At 43.4% G+C, this 16981-nt stretch overlaps 1 protein-coding gene across 1 annotated transcript in view; it reads right to left on the bottom strand.

Moving 5' to 3' along the window:
• LOC118774962 (double C2-like domain-containing protein beta) overlaps positions 1 to 16981 on the bottom strand; it is an 81775-nt gene that overhangs the window by 4638 nt on the left and 60156 nt on the right. The window contains exons 5-6 of the mRNA XM_036524601.1: positions 10181 to 10307; positions 4867 to 5024 (exon numbers count right to left, since the gene is read on the bottom strand). Of these exons, the coding sequence (XP_036380494.1) occupies positions 4867 to 5024; positions 10181 to 10307 (285 nt within the window). The remainder of the gene's footprint in view (positions 1 to 4866; positions 5025 to 10180; positions 10308 to 16981) is intronic.

The following is a 16981-nucleotide window of genomic DNA, read 5'->3' on the forward strand; positions in this document are numbered from 1 at the left end:
ATTGCTAAAAGGCTAAAATGCCTGCAGCAGGCAGCACAGCCCTCCCCAGAGACCGAGGCACAAACTTCTGGAAACTACCTCTCCTCCATGTGACTCCTACCCTCTCCCCCCACCTTCTCTCTTCTGGCCAGGAGAAAGACCACCTCTTTTTGTCTTACTGACTGTGGGCTGGAAGAGGCGAGTTCAGACAGTGATGAAAAGGTCCACACAGTGTAAAACCATTAATCCTGGTGTCAACAGTCATGGGAGCAGATTTCTGATAGCACTGCGGGGGTCAGGTTTTCTCCTCCTGCGACTGACTTGAGGGGGTGAGAAAAAAAGAACAACAAAAAGCTAAAACGACGTTCGCTTATCACCAGTTTCTGACAGATGTACAAAAGCCTCAAACCCAGCCTCCGACACCTATCAGAGAGTCACTGGACGTTGAGATTGAAGATCAAGAGGCTCTTCTCTCTGCAAAAGAGGGCGGCCTCTACCTGTGGATCAGGCAGGCCCACATCGAGGCCCTCCTCTCAGCACCTCTTTCCAGTGTACCATCCTGTCTTGTGGGCAGACACAGTGTGGACGGACTGAAAAAAAAATCATCCCTCCTCCATCCTATCCCCAGATATTCCGATATTCTCAGCTAGACTCAGATATTCTGAGTAGCCTACACATGCTTTCAGGCATTACAATGTGGTAGCACAGGGGTATAGGGAATACCATAAATGGAATTTTGCTGTTCTTTAATTCAGTCAACAACAAATTGAACATGGAAAAGCTGTGAACTGCTGCCGGACACACACCTGAGAAACAGAGTCATGAGCTGGTTAAAGAACAACAAGGAATCGGGCATGTTAATATTTAACTTGAAGTCAGAGCAGTTTTTTTTTTTCACCAGGAAAAAACTTGCCAACGGTCCTAAATGGATGGGTTGAATTTATTTTTCATAAGAGCCAACAGAAACGTAGCCTACCACTCATGAAGTGAAGTTATAAGGGCCGCCAACTAAGGACCTTGCTACAGAGCAACTGTAAGTGAACCCAAGTTAATTCCAAAGGTGTGCTTTGTCAATTTTTGTAGTCATTAATTTGCCTTGCTGTTAATAGTATGGGAGTTAGGCATTAGATATAACTGACCCCATCATGCATGGTTGTGGGGATGATCAAATCACTTCTAAACCCCTAGTGACTTTCTGGAATGCACTGACACCATAATGAACAGGTATATTCCACAAGCAGACCATTCAAGATTCTCCCTGCTACACCTTAAAGAAGTGAGATGCAGCTACCCTGATTTCAGATCAATAGCTTGCACCATCTCTCTCCAAATTGCTCCTTTATGACAACCTGTGTCTCCTCCGGAGCAGAAACTCCATTTGCAGCTGTAATTGCAGCTCCTAGCAATTCCATTATTCTAATTTTTTTGGTAACTAAATGAACAGCGCTGTGCTTTGAAATGGGTTTTGTATCAATTGATTAATTAGAATGACCCTTCCCATATGCAAATTAACTGAGGCATTTTCATATTTCCCACTCGCACCGATTTTGTTTTCAGTTCCCATAGAGACAAGAAGAATATAATTGATGTAATTAAAATGGATTTTGTTATAATTTTAGTTCAATTAATGAATAATCAAAAAGGCTGATAATGACCTACTGAAAATGCCAAAATCAATGTTTAACAACACTTGTCTTAATTTTACTGGTCTGTGTATATAGGCATCCTCATTTCAGAACTAGAGGCACCAGGAAGTAAAATGGACACTGGAGAAATAATAAGATAAGATTCACAATGGTACTAAATAATATAATATAACAATGCAAATTTAGCCCTCGGGCAAGTCATTAACTACAAACTACAAAGAGGCACCTATAAAGTGAAAGATAGGATTTCCATTTAAGAAAAATTTGTTCCATAATTTATAACTATGGCCAAATGTCACATTTGTAAAAATAATCTCAGCTAAAGGTGGCGGATTAAATTAAAAGGAGTTATTCCGTTTAATGGATAGTTTCTTATGTTAAAATAAAAGCTTTAAAGGGAGCTGAAGTGGTGTGATTTTCATGATGTGATGTGTCTGTGCTCGAGTGCCAAGCTCGTAAAGAGATCATTAGCTTAATCTGTTTGAATGTAAAATCTTGTGAAACAATTGCAAAGTCCACATGCTAAAAGGAAACCTACAAATGGTGTTTGCACATACAGTCTGTCCCACCGTGAGTCAGTATAAAACCAGCAGCTTTACATTTTAATGACCAGAGCCAAAACCGCAATTCAGTCTGCGAACAAATGGGTGAATTAGTACGATCAGCGTGCCGTTGAGGCAACACTCCTAACAAAATGATGTGTTCAAAGGTGGTTATGCGTGACCAGTGTTGATATAATGAGGAGATAGGAGGGGGTGCGGTATTCAAACCTTTCCCTAAAAGCTTAACAGCTTATCAGTTTATTAGCTTATTGTCCTGTCTTGTCTGGCTATGGATGTTCTGACAATGGTGCAGAATAGGGGTGGGTAGGGTGCACATCTGTAGAGTGTGTATTTGTATGTCTGTATGTACGTATGCACATGTGTGTTCCTCTCTGCTTGTCCATGTGTGTCCCTGTGAGCCTGTGTCAGTGAGTGTGTGAGCGAGTATACGCATATCAGTGTATTTGTGTTGCTACATAAATTCTTTAACCATACATGCAAATAGAAGACAGTTGCTTGCTTACAGAAGAAACGGCAAAGTGAAAAGCAGTGACCATATACAGTAGAAACAATCGTGGAATAAGTGAAGCAGGTGAAGGTGAGGCCAATGAAGTAATATGGTAAATGGACTGCATTTATATAGCGCTTTTCTACTCATTTGAGTACTCAAAGCACTTTACAGTTATATGCCTCACATCTACCTACCAGTGGCAGAGGCTGCTATACAGGCTTACCAACTGGCCACTGGGAGCTGTTGGGGGTTCAGTGTCTTGCTCAAGGACACTTCGACACTCTGCCAGGATGAGCCAGATTCGAACCAGGGACCTTCCAATCCCCAGTCGACTGCTCTACCTCCTGAGCCACTGTCGCATGTAAGTCATATCAAAATACCCGAACATGCACAGAAATCTACTCCTGAGGCTGAGGCAGGAAACAACAGCCACCATGGACACTGGCAGACAGAGAACTAGCTGCTCCTTTCTAAGGGTCAAGGCCCATCCTCTCTGCCACAGGTAAGCACCAGTTGATGAAGGCAGATGAGCAGGACCTTCTAAAAGCTCTGGGAGAAAAAGGCAGATGCATGCATTGAACAATCTGGTCCATATCATAGAGTGCTTTGTTTAGACCATTTTTTCATTCAACAAGGTCCACTCTGACAGGGCAAGACAATGTATGTAAAGTGTGCTTCAGCCAGTTGGAAATGAGAATGCTCTCTTTCTTCTTCCCCACCTGCCACTCTTGATTCTCTTAACAGTAGAGCTGCTCTGTTGTGAATCCCAAATGGAGGGAAACATCAGGCTTGTATGGCAGATGTCCCTCTTGGTCTCCATGGAGTTTTCTCCATGCCCACACACACACACACACACACACACACAAACAACCATGTAGGAATAAACCCCCTTATACGAACATGCACTCCAGAATCATCTCACTCAGCACTCATCTGCATGGTGGCGGTGCATCTCGCTGGCTGTGCTACACTCTGACAGTGCATCTGCACGCATGCTGCCAGTCATCCAGACAGCTCAAGAAGCAAGCCTGACACCCTCAGTACTGTGACAGATCTCAGCCAAGCAGCTCTGACAAAGGGCTGTAGAACAAAGACCAGCACAGCAACACACCGTAGTGGACTGACACAATGCACACAGAGCTAGATAAGGGAAGACAACCATGAAATGAGGTGATAGAAAAGTATGACACTAGCATGGTTTGTCAGAAAAAAAAAATCACTGCTGGCCATATTCAGCCATCAGATGCATTTTTTATATCTCTTTTGAAGGGCTCCAAGATAACTGTTCTACATTCAAGCAGCTTACATACTTCTGGGATCTCACTCGCCACATAAACAGATACACATATACAGAAATGCCTGGAACAATCAGAGTAGGTGCAAGTAAAACAGACTTTAATTGCTACCCAAAGGTAGGTTCTAAATCTAAATTAGAGTCTGGAAAAATCATGGGAGATTAAGAGGGCTCTACTCCTGAACTTTGTGCTCTCTAAGCTGACGATGCCGTGTTGAGCCAGCTCTGATCTGGGAAGCCAGGGGATACACGATGGCTCAGCTCCCTGTTTTGTTCCGCTATCAGCTTGTTGCAGCCACTGGGAAAGCGATGCACTTCACTACCAGACCACGCTGAGGAGAAGCCAGTGTTATTCAGACAAACATGCTCAGTTAACTTGTGCTCACTTTAACTGGAGGCCACATAATAAAACAGTTTTTTGTGTGAATGGTTAAACACGTTTGGGATTTGCATGTTAATGGTCTTCACCGGAGAGGTCTATCTGTTGGTGTTTGGATCAGGACTGACTTGTGACACCCTCTCATGCCTTCCCCCTTTAAGAAACATTCACACACTGAGGATTGTGTTGCTGTGCAGCCTGTACAATGTCCTATTTCCTGCACTCCTGCTGTCCCTGGGGGCTTGTCTGGTCTCCACGGTGACCCAATACCCAAATAGCAGGGCAACGGTGCGGGGGCACAAATCAGGGAAGGTCACACAACACTCAGCCACAAAGGAACCACAGCATGGCAGCCTTCTGAATGCAGAACATAACCCAGCTGCCGCATATGGAGAAAACAGCTCTGCATGTGACAAAACAGGCTGCTGACACAGGCCCTGCATGTGGCCCAACGGCTGCCCAGGACCAGGATCACGGTGGTGACGATTAGAGGGAGCAAAGAGAGCACAACTCACGTTTTGACGTAAGGGTCGGAGAAGCCATTGGCGTCCATGGCGGCCAGGTGGGCACAGCGGATGATGCCCACGATCAGGCCGGATTTCTGGGAGCTGTACTTGAGCGAGATCATGATGCGGCCGCGCTCCTCCAGGGACTTGTCATCAGTCTTGTCGATCTGTAGGTGGAGGACAGGGAGAGTCAGCCCGGGGAACAGTTCGATATATTGGAGAACACGGTCACACACCCGACTGCCCCTCCCCATCCCCAAGGGCTTTCATTACAAGAGGGGGAGATGAAAGATAAAGGGAAGCCCTAGCCTTCTGCATGTTCCTTAATGCTTGGAACAAAAAAAAAAACATATTCATCCCAGCCATTTAGGACTTCGTCTAATTATTGCCAAACAATCTATAAGGAGCTGGGGCACTGACGTTTTCTGAACAAAGGCATTGTGTGGCCTTCTGAAATGAACAGTGACTCTCACGTGTTTAGCTGATTACACGTCTTGACTCCTTCGGTTTAATCGGTCTTATGAGTCAGCCCTGTTTGAGATGGAGAACAATCTCTGTCATGCACAAATAAGGCTATAGTGTATGCCCTGCCAGTTGAGGCCCGTGATTTCAATTGCTTGCGACTTGAGCAATTTTTTTTGGCTACTTCCGCTGACTTTCCACAATATGCCACTGTTCTTTTGGCTAGGCTCCTCGTCTCCTGGCGGCAGTTAATAAGCTGTTTGGTCCTGTGTGCGCAGCGGCTGGCTAATGATCCCTGCAGCACCAGACAGGCACCGTTTCGTTCCCGTCCCCCTCCAGATTTCACGCAGTCGGCTTCAAAAGGACTTTTTAGACACTCTCTCCGCTCAACTGGTAAGCATGGAGACGAAGAAAGGCAGGAACAACGCAGTGGCAGGGATGGTGAGCACATGAAGCAGCTGGCGATAAAACGGGCCTCTGAGGGCCGCTTTCAAGGCAGTCGGCGCCGAGGGGAAAGGGAGAAAAAAAAACACAAAAACAAACAAAAACAGTGTGAAGGAAGTGGGAGAAAAAGCCTCCTGAAGCTCGTTGCCATTTCAGAATTCACCACGCAATTCGCTCCCGACTGCACACCGATAAGGACCGGGGGCTGGCGACACCTAAGAAGATACATTAGCTGGTGTTCCTCTGTGCGAGTGGGTTGTCGGCAAATCAGATTAAAAACAAGTGGTGGTGGTGAAGGTCTCAAGGGAGCGAGAGCTGAAAGCGTCTGCCTCCTTGCTCACTTTATATATATCTGTAAAGTTTCTGTTTGCCACCTGCAGAGAGCTCAGCATGCTGCCAGTCCCACACCGGGAGCACCGTGGGGTAGTGGTTACAGATCTGGATTTTCCACCTAAAAGGTTGCTGGTTCAAATTTCAGTGTGGGGCACTGTTGTTACACCCTTGAAATGTGGCCTCTGCAATGTAAAGAGACTGCAGTGTACAAAGAAGATGAACGATAATAATGTACTTTTCGAGGCTCACGCTGGCTTTAATTGGACCCGCAATTACGGAATACTTTGATGGGACAGACATGAGAAAGAACGCCAACCCTTTCATTTTCAGTGACGCTAAATCCATTCTCCATCCATTCTGTTGCTTTTCACCACAGGTTTAGAGACGCCTGCTCTGTGGTCCTCTGAGTAAAGCAGAAAAAGGGAAACACCACATCACTACCTGCTCGTTCATCCATCAAAACAGTGCGGCAACAAAAGAAGAGCTTAACGCCTGTGTACCTGTCATGCTTTTGAGCAGACATCAGAGCATGAGAAAGATAAGAGTGAGTGCTTCTGTTTGTGTTTGTGTGTGTGTGTGCGCGTGTGTGTGCGTGTGTGTGTGTGTGTGCGCGCGTGTGTGTGCACGAGAGAGAAACAGAAAGACATATGAACACAGGTGTGGAAAACTGGAAATTGCAAAAAAGTATGAAAACTGAAAGTTTTTTTTTTTTCCCCTGCAGATCTTTTTTTTTTCTTTCTCCTTCAAGCCAGAGGTGACCTAGGAGCAAGTAAACAGGGAGTCAGAGTAATTATTTTTAAACTGATAATGGTCCTGAAACCATTTAGAAAGTTTTTTTCTTTTTTTCAGTGAATAACAAGCTTGCAGATTTAAGTCAAGCTCACTCATCACAAGCAGGTTCCTTCTTCTAATTAACTGTGTTTGTTGTGGTGTTATAGTACCTTTGTGCACTTTACATGAAATACATTTAATTAAGAAAGATGATGGCTTACCTAAGAATGGAGAGAAATTTTAAGCGGGGTGGCAGACCAGTTTTTCAAACTAAAATGATTCCATGTGAAGTGAACAGGTCAACGAAGTACAATGGGTGATCCTAATTAACGATAATCAAGGACAAATTCAGGAGTCTTGTCAAATAGAGGAGTGCTTCACTGCCTCCCCTGTTTGCAGCTCACCAGCTGCTAGTGGGTAAAGTGAATTTCAAACCTAGCATTAAAACTACATCAGGGCAAAGCCGGGTAATCAAATGTATTTTGTCCTGGTTTCACTTAAATGCTCCTGATCCACTGGTCTCAGGGGCACCCTTACCACGACTGAGTAGGACATTCTCAGATCTCCACAGCTGTGTGAAAGGAAGTCTGCTATGGATCCTGAGAGTCCCAGGGTACCGTGACTTCAAACATCTGAACAGCTGAACTCAAACCTCTAACATGTTGGCCAGGCAGAATAGCATCTTGGGTGATGAGGGCAGAACCATCCCCGCACCTCTCCTTTGATCACCCTTGATGACTCTGATCACTCGGGCACTTCTAACCTGCTCTCAACCTTATCCATGTTCTCATGCCATTTGGTGGAACTGTCAAGGCTTTTTTCCCCCAAGACTGTTTGCTTGATCTGATCCCAGTTGTTAACTAACATTTTTTAAAATGCTAAAGCAGCAACCTCAAACGAAATATGCTAAGGAAGAGCGCTAAAGAAAGTAAGAAGTCAACCTTAGTCTTTGCAAACAGTGCTCATTTATTATAGATTTGAACAGAGACAGAGCTTCTCTCTCTGCTACAGCAGCATTCACAAGATCACTGATAGAAGAATGAATGGCTTTACCTGCATAGGGAATTTGCACTTCTTGGAGTCTATAATAAATGAACACTTTTTTGAAAGACTAAAGTTGCTCTTTATTACATATTACCTTGAGTACCACTGTAGATTTTTTTTAAAGCTTTGCCACTCCGCATATGTGTTTTGATTAAGGAGGGACCTTGGCTGGCTCAACCTCAGTAAACCCATCTATTCAGTGAGCTGCTGTTTAATTGGGTGGAACAACGTACAACTCACGTGAATGACGTGAATGACACGCATGACTAATACAGGCCACCAATAAGCACTGCTTTTGGCCTTGTGGTTTCAATTGACCATCCCAGTTGTGGACGATTGTGGGGTCCGTAGCTTGATGAGTGAAAAACAATACCTCTATCTCTGTACTCAACACCTTTTGGTACTGAGTTGGGTCTGTGATACAGCCCAAGAGAAAATGGCACCTTGTTCAGAGTGAGTGCATGTGCATCAGGAATCAGGACCAACATTAACCATCTATGCTCAGATGTGACTTCCATTAACAGCCCCACTAGAAAAGACTACTTAAGAGAAGCTTTAGACAGAGGTGCTTTTTTAATTAAACGATAAAGGAAACGCCTAATTGTGGCTGCATAATGCATGCATGGCTCAGTAATCTGCCGGCGCCTGGAAAAGCCATGCCACTGATGAGAAAATCTATTGCCTCTGTTAAGCCTGCTGTTGGGTTTGAAAGATTCCCTCTGGTGCAGGACAGAGAGAACAAAAAACATCAACAGTGGAAAAAAAAATCAGCTAAGCCTGATGAAATTAGCAGCTTCTAAAAATGAAAGAAGAGATAAAAAAGTGACCGCCATAGATATGATGGAGAAATTGCTCCTATCAATCTCACGCATTCATTTTGGAATAAAAGCCGTTGAGAGCACTCTCCTAAAATTGAACCCTTTGGAGAGGTTTCTGTGGAACCTCATTCAGCACTAGAACATGGTCTGCTTAAAAAAGTGTCAGAATACTAGTAATTGTAATTAGGGTGTACGAAGCCATTCAAGAGTCCAGTTCATCTAAATTACAGGATCTAGGAGAAACGGTATGCTATTTGCCATTTGATGAGTTATAGAAGGCATAATGTACCACATGTGTTATTATTTGAAATTCCAAATGAAGATTCGGGAGAATTTTCAGACAATCCTTAAGCAATTCACCAATTCAATTCAACTTAGACAAACCGGTCCTGTCCATGACTATATAAATCCTACCACTTCCTTTCCACATCAGCTGTTCATGGCATCCCTCCTCCACCCCATCTCCCCCCTTTCTTTACCGTTTTGATTTCCACACGGGGGTCAACAAATTTGGCCCACAGCCAGGTGGTATCCCGCCGTAGGACTCCAAGCCAAATAAATGTACCAGTAAAGCCACATCAGACAGAACCTTCCCCCTTTTATTGTATGGAAATTAAAATCTACCGAATTGACCTTTTTTGTTTGGGGTGGGAAGGAGGTTGGCACTACATAAATGATCAGGTGTAATACAGGGCTACCTGTTTCTCTTTATATCAGTTACTGTGCTCCAGTTGTGTCCTAACGCATCAGACTAGCTGGCCAGTCTGTCACTCCCTTGTCTTCCGACTGCCTTCTCCAGGAGTTAGCAGCATTCATGTTCTTCTAGCTTCCTTCACTTCCCACTCAGTCTCTGCTGTCTACTTCTTCTCTCATCCCACCAGTTACTGCAGCTCGCTGCAGTTCTAACTAACCGTGAATTTAGAGAGCAGCAGGCCACAAGAGGATGAGACCAAGAGGCGATGAAGAGATATGGGATAACATTCCTAAAATGCACTCTCCCATGGTCTCAGATCAGTGATGGCCAAGGGGCATTCAGAGATGCCTCTGCATGGCCTGCCGACCACTGATCTGGGATAATGGAAGAGCAAGGGATCAAAAAAGTGACAAAGTGTCTCAAGTGACTCAAAAACTGACTGACTTTCTAACACACCCTGAAGATAAAATGAAACACTCACAAGGTACCTCAGCTGGCTGAAAAAAAAATCAGAAATCCCCTTACTCCCTCAGAACTTTTCAGTTACTGAAATATTACATTTATTTCCCAAAGGCAGCCAAATGTAAATCGGTGAAGCCTGTGGAGGATTGCCAATGCATTTCTACAGAATGAATCCACATCACTTTGAGAAAGGGGCTCTCTGCCAGGGGTATAGGAGACAGCCGCTTTTACAATAACGCCTGCGTTCCCTGAACCCTCTCTGCAGGGACCGGGTCCCTGGAGCATGGGCACTTACCGGTAGCTGTTTCTCCAGACAGTTGTAGAAGTTCTTGGTCTGGTTGGGCTTGAGCTTCTTCAGGGGGATCCTGGTCTCTCCGATAAACTCGTTGTGGCGGAACTTGTCCTCATCGCACACTGAAATCCTGAGGGAGAGAGAGGCAAGGAAATATACAAAAGAGTAAGATAAAGGGAATGATGGAAGAGAATGTTCTATGAAAGATGAATCAATTGGACAGATATGGAGGAAGGAGAAATAGTACCAGTGGCCTGAGAGCAATAAAGGATATGGATAGAGGGAGAAAGAACAGGAAGGAAAAGGCCAGTAGAAGAGATAGAGAATGAAAATCAATCATTTGATAAGCAGCCACGTTTGAGCCACGTTGGCAATTTGGCACTGGTAAGGTCTAGCTCTAAAGGCAATTTTTTTCCCCTTTTGTTCTTCCCGGCATTCCTAGCGATTGCACCGTGAAATGCTCATCAGCCAAGATGTGACCAAGGAGGATGCACAATACAAAAGCACCACAGAAAATGATAACGGCAATGGCAAGGTCTTGCAAAAACAGGCAACTCCCTGTCAAACAAGATGGGTGAACTTTTCCAGAGACCTCAGAAAACTTCAGGTCCTTCACACTTTCTTTCTGATCTGAACTATTCCACTGGCTCACACTTCTTGCACGGTCATCTTGAGCATGTACAAGCTTTTTTCTGCCTTTGGCAAATTTCAATAGATTTAGAAAGAAACATTTCTGTGCAAGGGGGGGGGGGGGGGGCTCCTGAATTTCCCCTGTGGCAGATATGTGTTTTAAATACAGTATGCATTCACACATACTCAGAATGCTCGTGGGAGCGCTGTTTGCCAATGATACTGTTACCATTATATTTTTTTAATAAACTTTGATTTGCATTGAAGTCCCCCAGTGTGAAATGAGTTTTTCTTGGCTGCTTGGCAAAGTAGGCGAAGCAAATCGATACAACGAGAAAACAGCTTGCACCTGTTTCACTTTGTACAATTGATAATTAGATTTGACTTGAGGGAGACCACTCTAATTTAAAAGGCGTGCTGGAAGTTTCCTGAGCAGTCGCCAATACAGCCCTCGGGCAGGTGGCACAAATTTTAAAATTTCATTTACAAGGCAAAATTGATTTATTGTCAGAGCAAAGTAAGGACTTTTTGCCATCTCTGGTTACAGTACGATGGGATGGGGGTGGTGGGGGGTGTCGTTGTTAGGGGTTGCTAGAAGACCCCGTTTTGATAGGAAAAGAACAGAACACATGTGAGACTGGCTCTTCTTTACAGGAATGCTGATCTGGTTCAGGCTCTTGAATCAATCCTCTCAGAGGAGGATTGACTGCAACCTGACCCAGTAAAGGCTAAAGCCACCATAATATTGAAAGAGCCTGCCATTTCAACATACTGACTAGTCAGGAGAATGGACACCCATCCCACCCCCCACCCCCTTCAAATCCAGGGAGCCAAACAGCACTGCATCTAGATGCACTTTGCTTTAGTATGCATACAGTGCTGTACAAAAGTCTTGACACATTCGGGCAGCGCATGGATGCTTACGGTACGTCTCCTTATAATGATAAGAGGATTGGTGTAGAATTGTGCTACTGCATAAAGAAGGAAAACATTGAGTGTAATGGCTCACTTCACTCAGTTTCCAAGGTGTGGTATCAGAAGCATAATGAACAAGTGCAGAGAAGCATCATCTGTAATTTACAAAACCAGCACTGTAAGACCCAAAAATTGAACGGGGTGAGCAACAGCGTTACTAATTCCAATACCACTAGACTGGAATACAATTTTGTTAAGGAACAAAAAGAGGACAGCTGATGACAGGACTGGCACAAGGCTCTGGTGTTATCCTTCCATCCATCAACAGAACCAAAGAACACATTTGCTAAAAAGGGAGACTACAAGGATAAATTATGCGGGTTTATTTTCTTTATACATCAGTGTATACACTTTGAAATGTCTAAGACTTTCTCAGAGCAATGCACTTTCTGACAGCTATGGCTCATCACTGCCAACTCTGCTTTTTGCCTTGAAATCTGAAAGCATTAACAGAAATGATGAAAAGGTAAAGCCTGGAAGCTGAAACAAAACATTTACCAAAGAATGAGTTTCATTTGATCAACAAAATGATTCATGCCGCTGAAGTAAAATGGCACTAAGAGAAGTGAATGTGCATGCCTTTGAAAGCACAGCAATCCTTCCATGAAAACACAGGTGGGTGCCACCTTCTCTTTTAGTGCTAGTACAACAATCAGGAGCTCCAAGACTGGCCTCCACTGACGCTGTTAAAGATCACCTAGAGTCATCTACATCAATATAATAACATAAACCATAACAAAACACATTTACATACCGTGTTTGTCACAATGCATGGCAGGATCAAAAGGCAAATCAAGTGATAAACCAAATGTAAACATCTGATTCAACAAACCTCCTTTATAGCTTCTTTCATTTTACAAAAAGGAAATAGGAAGGAATAGGAACAGGAAATAGCAATCGATATTGTAGCAACACCTAAATAACACCTATTGCAACATGTTTGTTGCCTTACATAGTCCATTTCTGCTTGATTTACTATAGATTATGAGTGACACATATGGGTGTTGGATAGCACAGCAATATTGGTGGCAAAAACTATATTTCACTGGCAAGCCAATACAGCGCAACATCAAAGAACTGTTTCCCTGGACAGATGGAACGTTGGACACAACCGAAACCTCACTATGGTAAGAAGCACACTATCACATGTTAACCCAATACAGCAGGCTGTGAAATCTTGCTGTTTAAGATGTGAATGGTAGCATCAACAGGAAAACCTCTATAGGTGAATCACGTCATCGGTTCTTCTACTTAAAGTTGTCAAAACGAACATTAATCCTGCTTGGCTTGGAAACTACAATGGAAACATTTTTATACTTATGCATGACATTCATACCATAAGTGTGTTGTTATATTATCTCTGTTGATTAATCTCAAGGGACAAACACAGCTCTACTGTGTTGTATGGATTTTAAATATGAGAATCAAGTGTAATATTGAGACAGTGAAATCCATAAAATCCTGTTGTGTGTTTATTTTTATGAGGCCGACTACACCTGTGGTACAAGAATTAACACCTTATTTCTGTAACGTTAACATAAAAGTAATGCTTCTGTCAATAGTCAATAAAAATAGAATTTTCAGTATTTCAGTATTTATTTTCTGCATTAGTTCATTCTACTGTTCATCGTCATTACAGTTTTATTCTTTTTATTCTTTATTTCTATTCTTCTTTTTATTTCTCATTTTGCATTCATAGAAAGTACTTCTGAGTGAATTGAATCTTGGCTCAACTGAATCCAAGCATTTTAATCAGCTAATACATTTTGATTTATTAATATATTGTCAAACCAAAACCCCTCAACAGTACCTTTCAGTATCCTTGACAAAGATGCATGTCTGATAAAAGAATATAATGGACAACAAACACAGAAGTAGAAAAAAAGAAAGCTTAGCTGAGAGATTGGTATAGCTCATTTTCCCCGCAGTTAATGTAATTTCTTCAGGTGACCTTTTACTCAAAAGGAATTCAATGTTATTATGAGCACTCCAGACAAACTAACACCAATGATCTGAGGATCATTAGCACCTTTATCAATCTGTTTTCTAGGACCGTTTGAGGGGAATTCTTCAGAGACACAGAATTCGTCGCCCAAATTGTCATAGCTTTCGGTATAGAAAGCATACCCTTATCTACTGTCTCCCAGCCACAAATGTTATTGTTTCTGCTGATAGCAGTGAAAACTAGTACTGATCTCCTGAGTTAATGTGCCACTGCTTTTCCTCACAAGAGGAGAAAAGTTTATTTTCTTGTGGTTTAATTTAGCTTTATAAATGTCACTAGTTTTTTTAAACAACACATTTTAAATTGCCAGACATTATAAGGCTGGTTAATGTTAAACAGCTATAAAATAAGTACTCAAACATCCATTCAAAAGGTCTCTGTCATTCAATTACACTAGTTTGCTTGTAACAACTTGGGCACCTATAAGATTTGTTGCGGTTGCAGTATTGCAGATATCTCTTCAGAACAGATCAGATGATCAGGATCAGGTATCAATCATTTTCTTTAATTTCTACATTGTTCTGACACCCAGTAAGTGCTGTTGCGTTACCATGACAATTCTCAAGTGGACGCTCAAGATTCAAGTGAAACCACAAATGAAAGAGCTCAACTGAATTGTCCTTGCTCTGTGGTACAACAGGCTAAGTAGACAAAAATAATGGATGACATTTGGAGAATTACCTTTTACTATTTAAAGCTAACAGTAGTTATTTTTTTTTTACAATCAGATCATAACAAAAGCTCATTAATACAATAAGTATTACTCATTGCGCTTCATACCTCCAATGTTTTTCAAAATGGTATACTTGACTGTACTGCTAATTTTCACTCCTGCGAGAAACTAAAGCCGCTATGGAACTCGATGACAAAGTGACGACAATGCCGAATGTGAAAGTGCCATTAGAAAGTGGCCGCTGGTTCCCAGGAAAGCACACAGACTCATAGAATGGGAATATCCCCTGCAGGAGTTACAGGCTGGACTTAAGAAAACCCTTGGGCCACTCACACCCAACTTAAAGACTGACCTCAGTTTTGGGTAGAAGCAATAACCTCCAATTAGGTTAAATAATCACTGATACATGAGTCCTTTCTGAGTGGGTGTGTGTCACTTCTTTCAAACCTAATACTTTGGAGAGACATTTCAACTACTAATAGCAAACTTGCACTTAACAGGTCTTTCACCAGTTGAAGGCATTTGAAATACTGTGCCATTTAAAAGTGCTTTAGAAAACACGGTGGGGGGGAGGGGGGGTACAAGGTGAAGCGGAGGAGACAGGGGCGCACCGGCGGCTCTCCGCAGCATGCCTGATCCAGCTGTCACGCAGCTGCTGCTATCTTGGGCTCTCTCCTTCTCCCCGTGACAGGATAAGCAGCCCTTGTTCTTTCTCTCCCTGTCTCCCCGTTCCCCGGCGTGCTCCCCATCCGTCTCCATTATGAGCTGACGGCCGCGATGGGCAGCCCGCGGAAGGGCGGCCGCCGGATCCAGGCGAGAGCACAATGGACCGTCAGTCACCTGCGTGCCGCAGCTGCGACGCTCCCCAAAGCTCACCCTCCCCCCGCCCCCCTGCCTGCCGCCCCCCTTGTCTCCATCTCGAAGCATTACAGGTGGAAACGGATAGTTCCCCTGAGCACTGACCCTTGAACAGTTTCAGGTTTTTCTGACAAAATGTTCAGGGTTAGAATCAGGGGTCGAATTACAGATTCTGGTCCAGGCCTTTGGGCCATTATCTACCTGGATGGAAATTACAGCCTCCTAACTGACCCTTCTTCCCCTCCCCTCTATCTCATCCTCCCTGTGCCTGCAACCAGTGCTCTGATATACACTACAAGCGTGCTTTGTCTCACTGACAGTATAGATGTAAATCCCTGCTGCGCCCTCATCTAAAACCTAATAATACATAGCCACTCTGTATCTGTACTTTCTTGTTGCAATCCCAGTCTCTCTAAATCAACAGAGGCTCTGTATAGTCTGACTATATGAGCCTGTCAATCTCTGCTACAGAGTCCAGGTTTATTGCAATATATCTAATAAACACCACCCTCTCTCTTTCTCCCCCTCTCCAGCTTTGCTCGGGGGCTGCCAGGAGGTTCATATGAAACTTGGTATTCCGAAACAGGTTCACTCATGCAGGGTGAGTGAGTGAACAGATGGGTTCGGCTGAGGGGCAGCGCTGAAACGCAGTCTCCACCAGCAGCATTTAATATGGCTGTGGCTGTGTGTGTGTTTGCCACCTGTCATGCCCACTGGGGCGGGCAGCGGCTTCTAAAGGGTGTCTTTGTTTGCTGTGTGGCTGACTCCACCTGGGTCGGCTGAGTCACTGCACCATGTCGGAGGGTAGCACTCGAGTCCCACAAATATCATCATCGTCCAAGTTCTACAGTGCATGGTAACAGTGGTTCAGATATCACTGTTCACGGGTATGTGTGATGAAGCTGGCCACAACATCAAAGGCTGAAGGTTTTGTATTCTCACAAGCCACAGAGAGAACAGAGAAAACGTGTTTCAACACACAACAATCACCTTTGTAATTGTAGTCAAAAGCAAAAGGGAAATACAGTGAAAAAGAGTCATGTCTCAAAAACAAAACCCCACTCATATGCCCACACTCACTCACTCACTCACTATTTTTCTTGCATGCTCACTCACTTATTCACTCCCTCATTCGCCCACTCCCTCCCCTGCACACTCATTCACTCTCACTCAATGCCATGTTCCTCCATGTCTCCCCTCTTGCATCTCCTCCTCCCTTGTTAAGGAACAGCCAGTGAACTGGTCCTGTTTAATTATTTACACTAAGGTGATATTTCCATACTATACATAAATAAACAAAAATCCAGTCAAAACATGTGACCAAAGGGCTCCAGGTCATTTTTGGCCAATGACATGGCTTGACTTGAATGGTTGGAGGGACCATCCTGCACTTGAATCAAGCACCTTAGCTGACTGAGCCACTTGGGAACTAGAATTTAGATTATTCTATTCCTCTAATTATAATGTTCCTACATTTTGTTATTGAAACAATAAAAATAACAATAACAGGCACAGCAGCAGTTTTCAACCTTTCTTAAAAACTGAATTTGATTCTAATCAGTCATAAATCTGTAAACTACAGTTTAATTAATTTGTAGACACATCACAGTAAAAAATAAAAGCTTATTTAGAATATCTGCCTCATTAATTACTTGATTATCCA

Source organism: Megalops cyprinoides, chromosome 3 (genome assembly GCF_013368585.1).
Source record: "Megalops cyprinoides isolate fMegCyp1 chromosome 3, fMegCyp1.pri, whole genome shotgun sequence".
In the NCBI taxonomy this organism is placed as follows: domain Eukaryota; kingdom Metazoa; phylum Chordata; class Actinopteri; order Elopiformes; family Megalopidae; genus Megalops; species Megalops cyprinoides.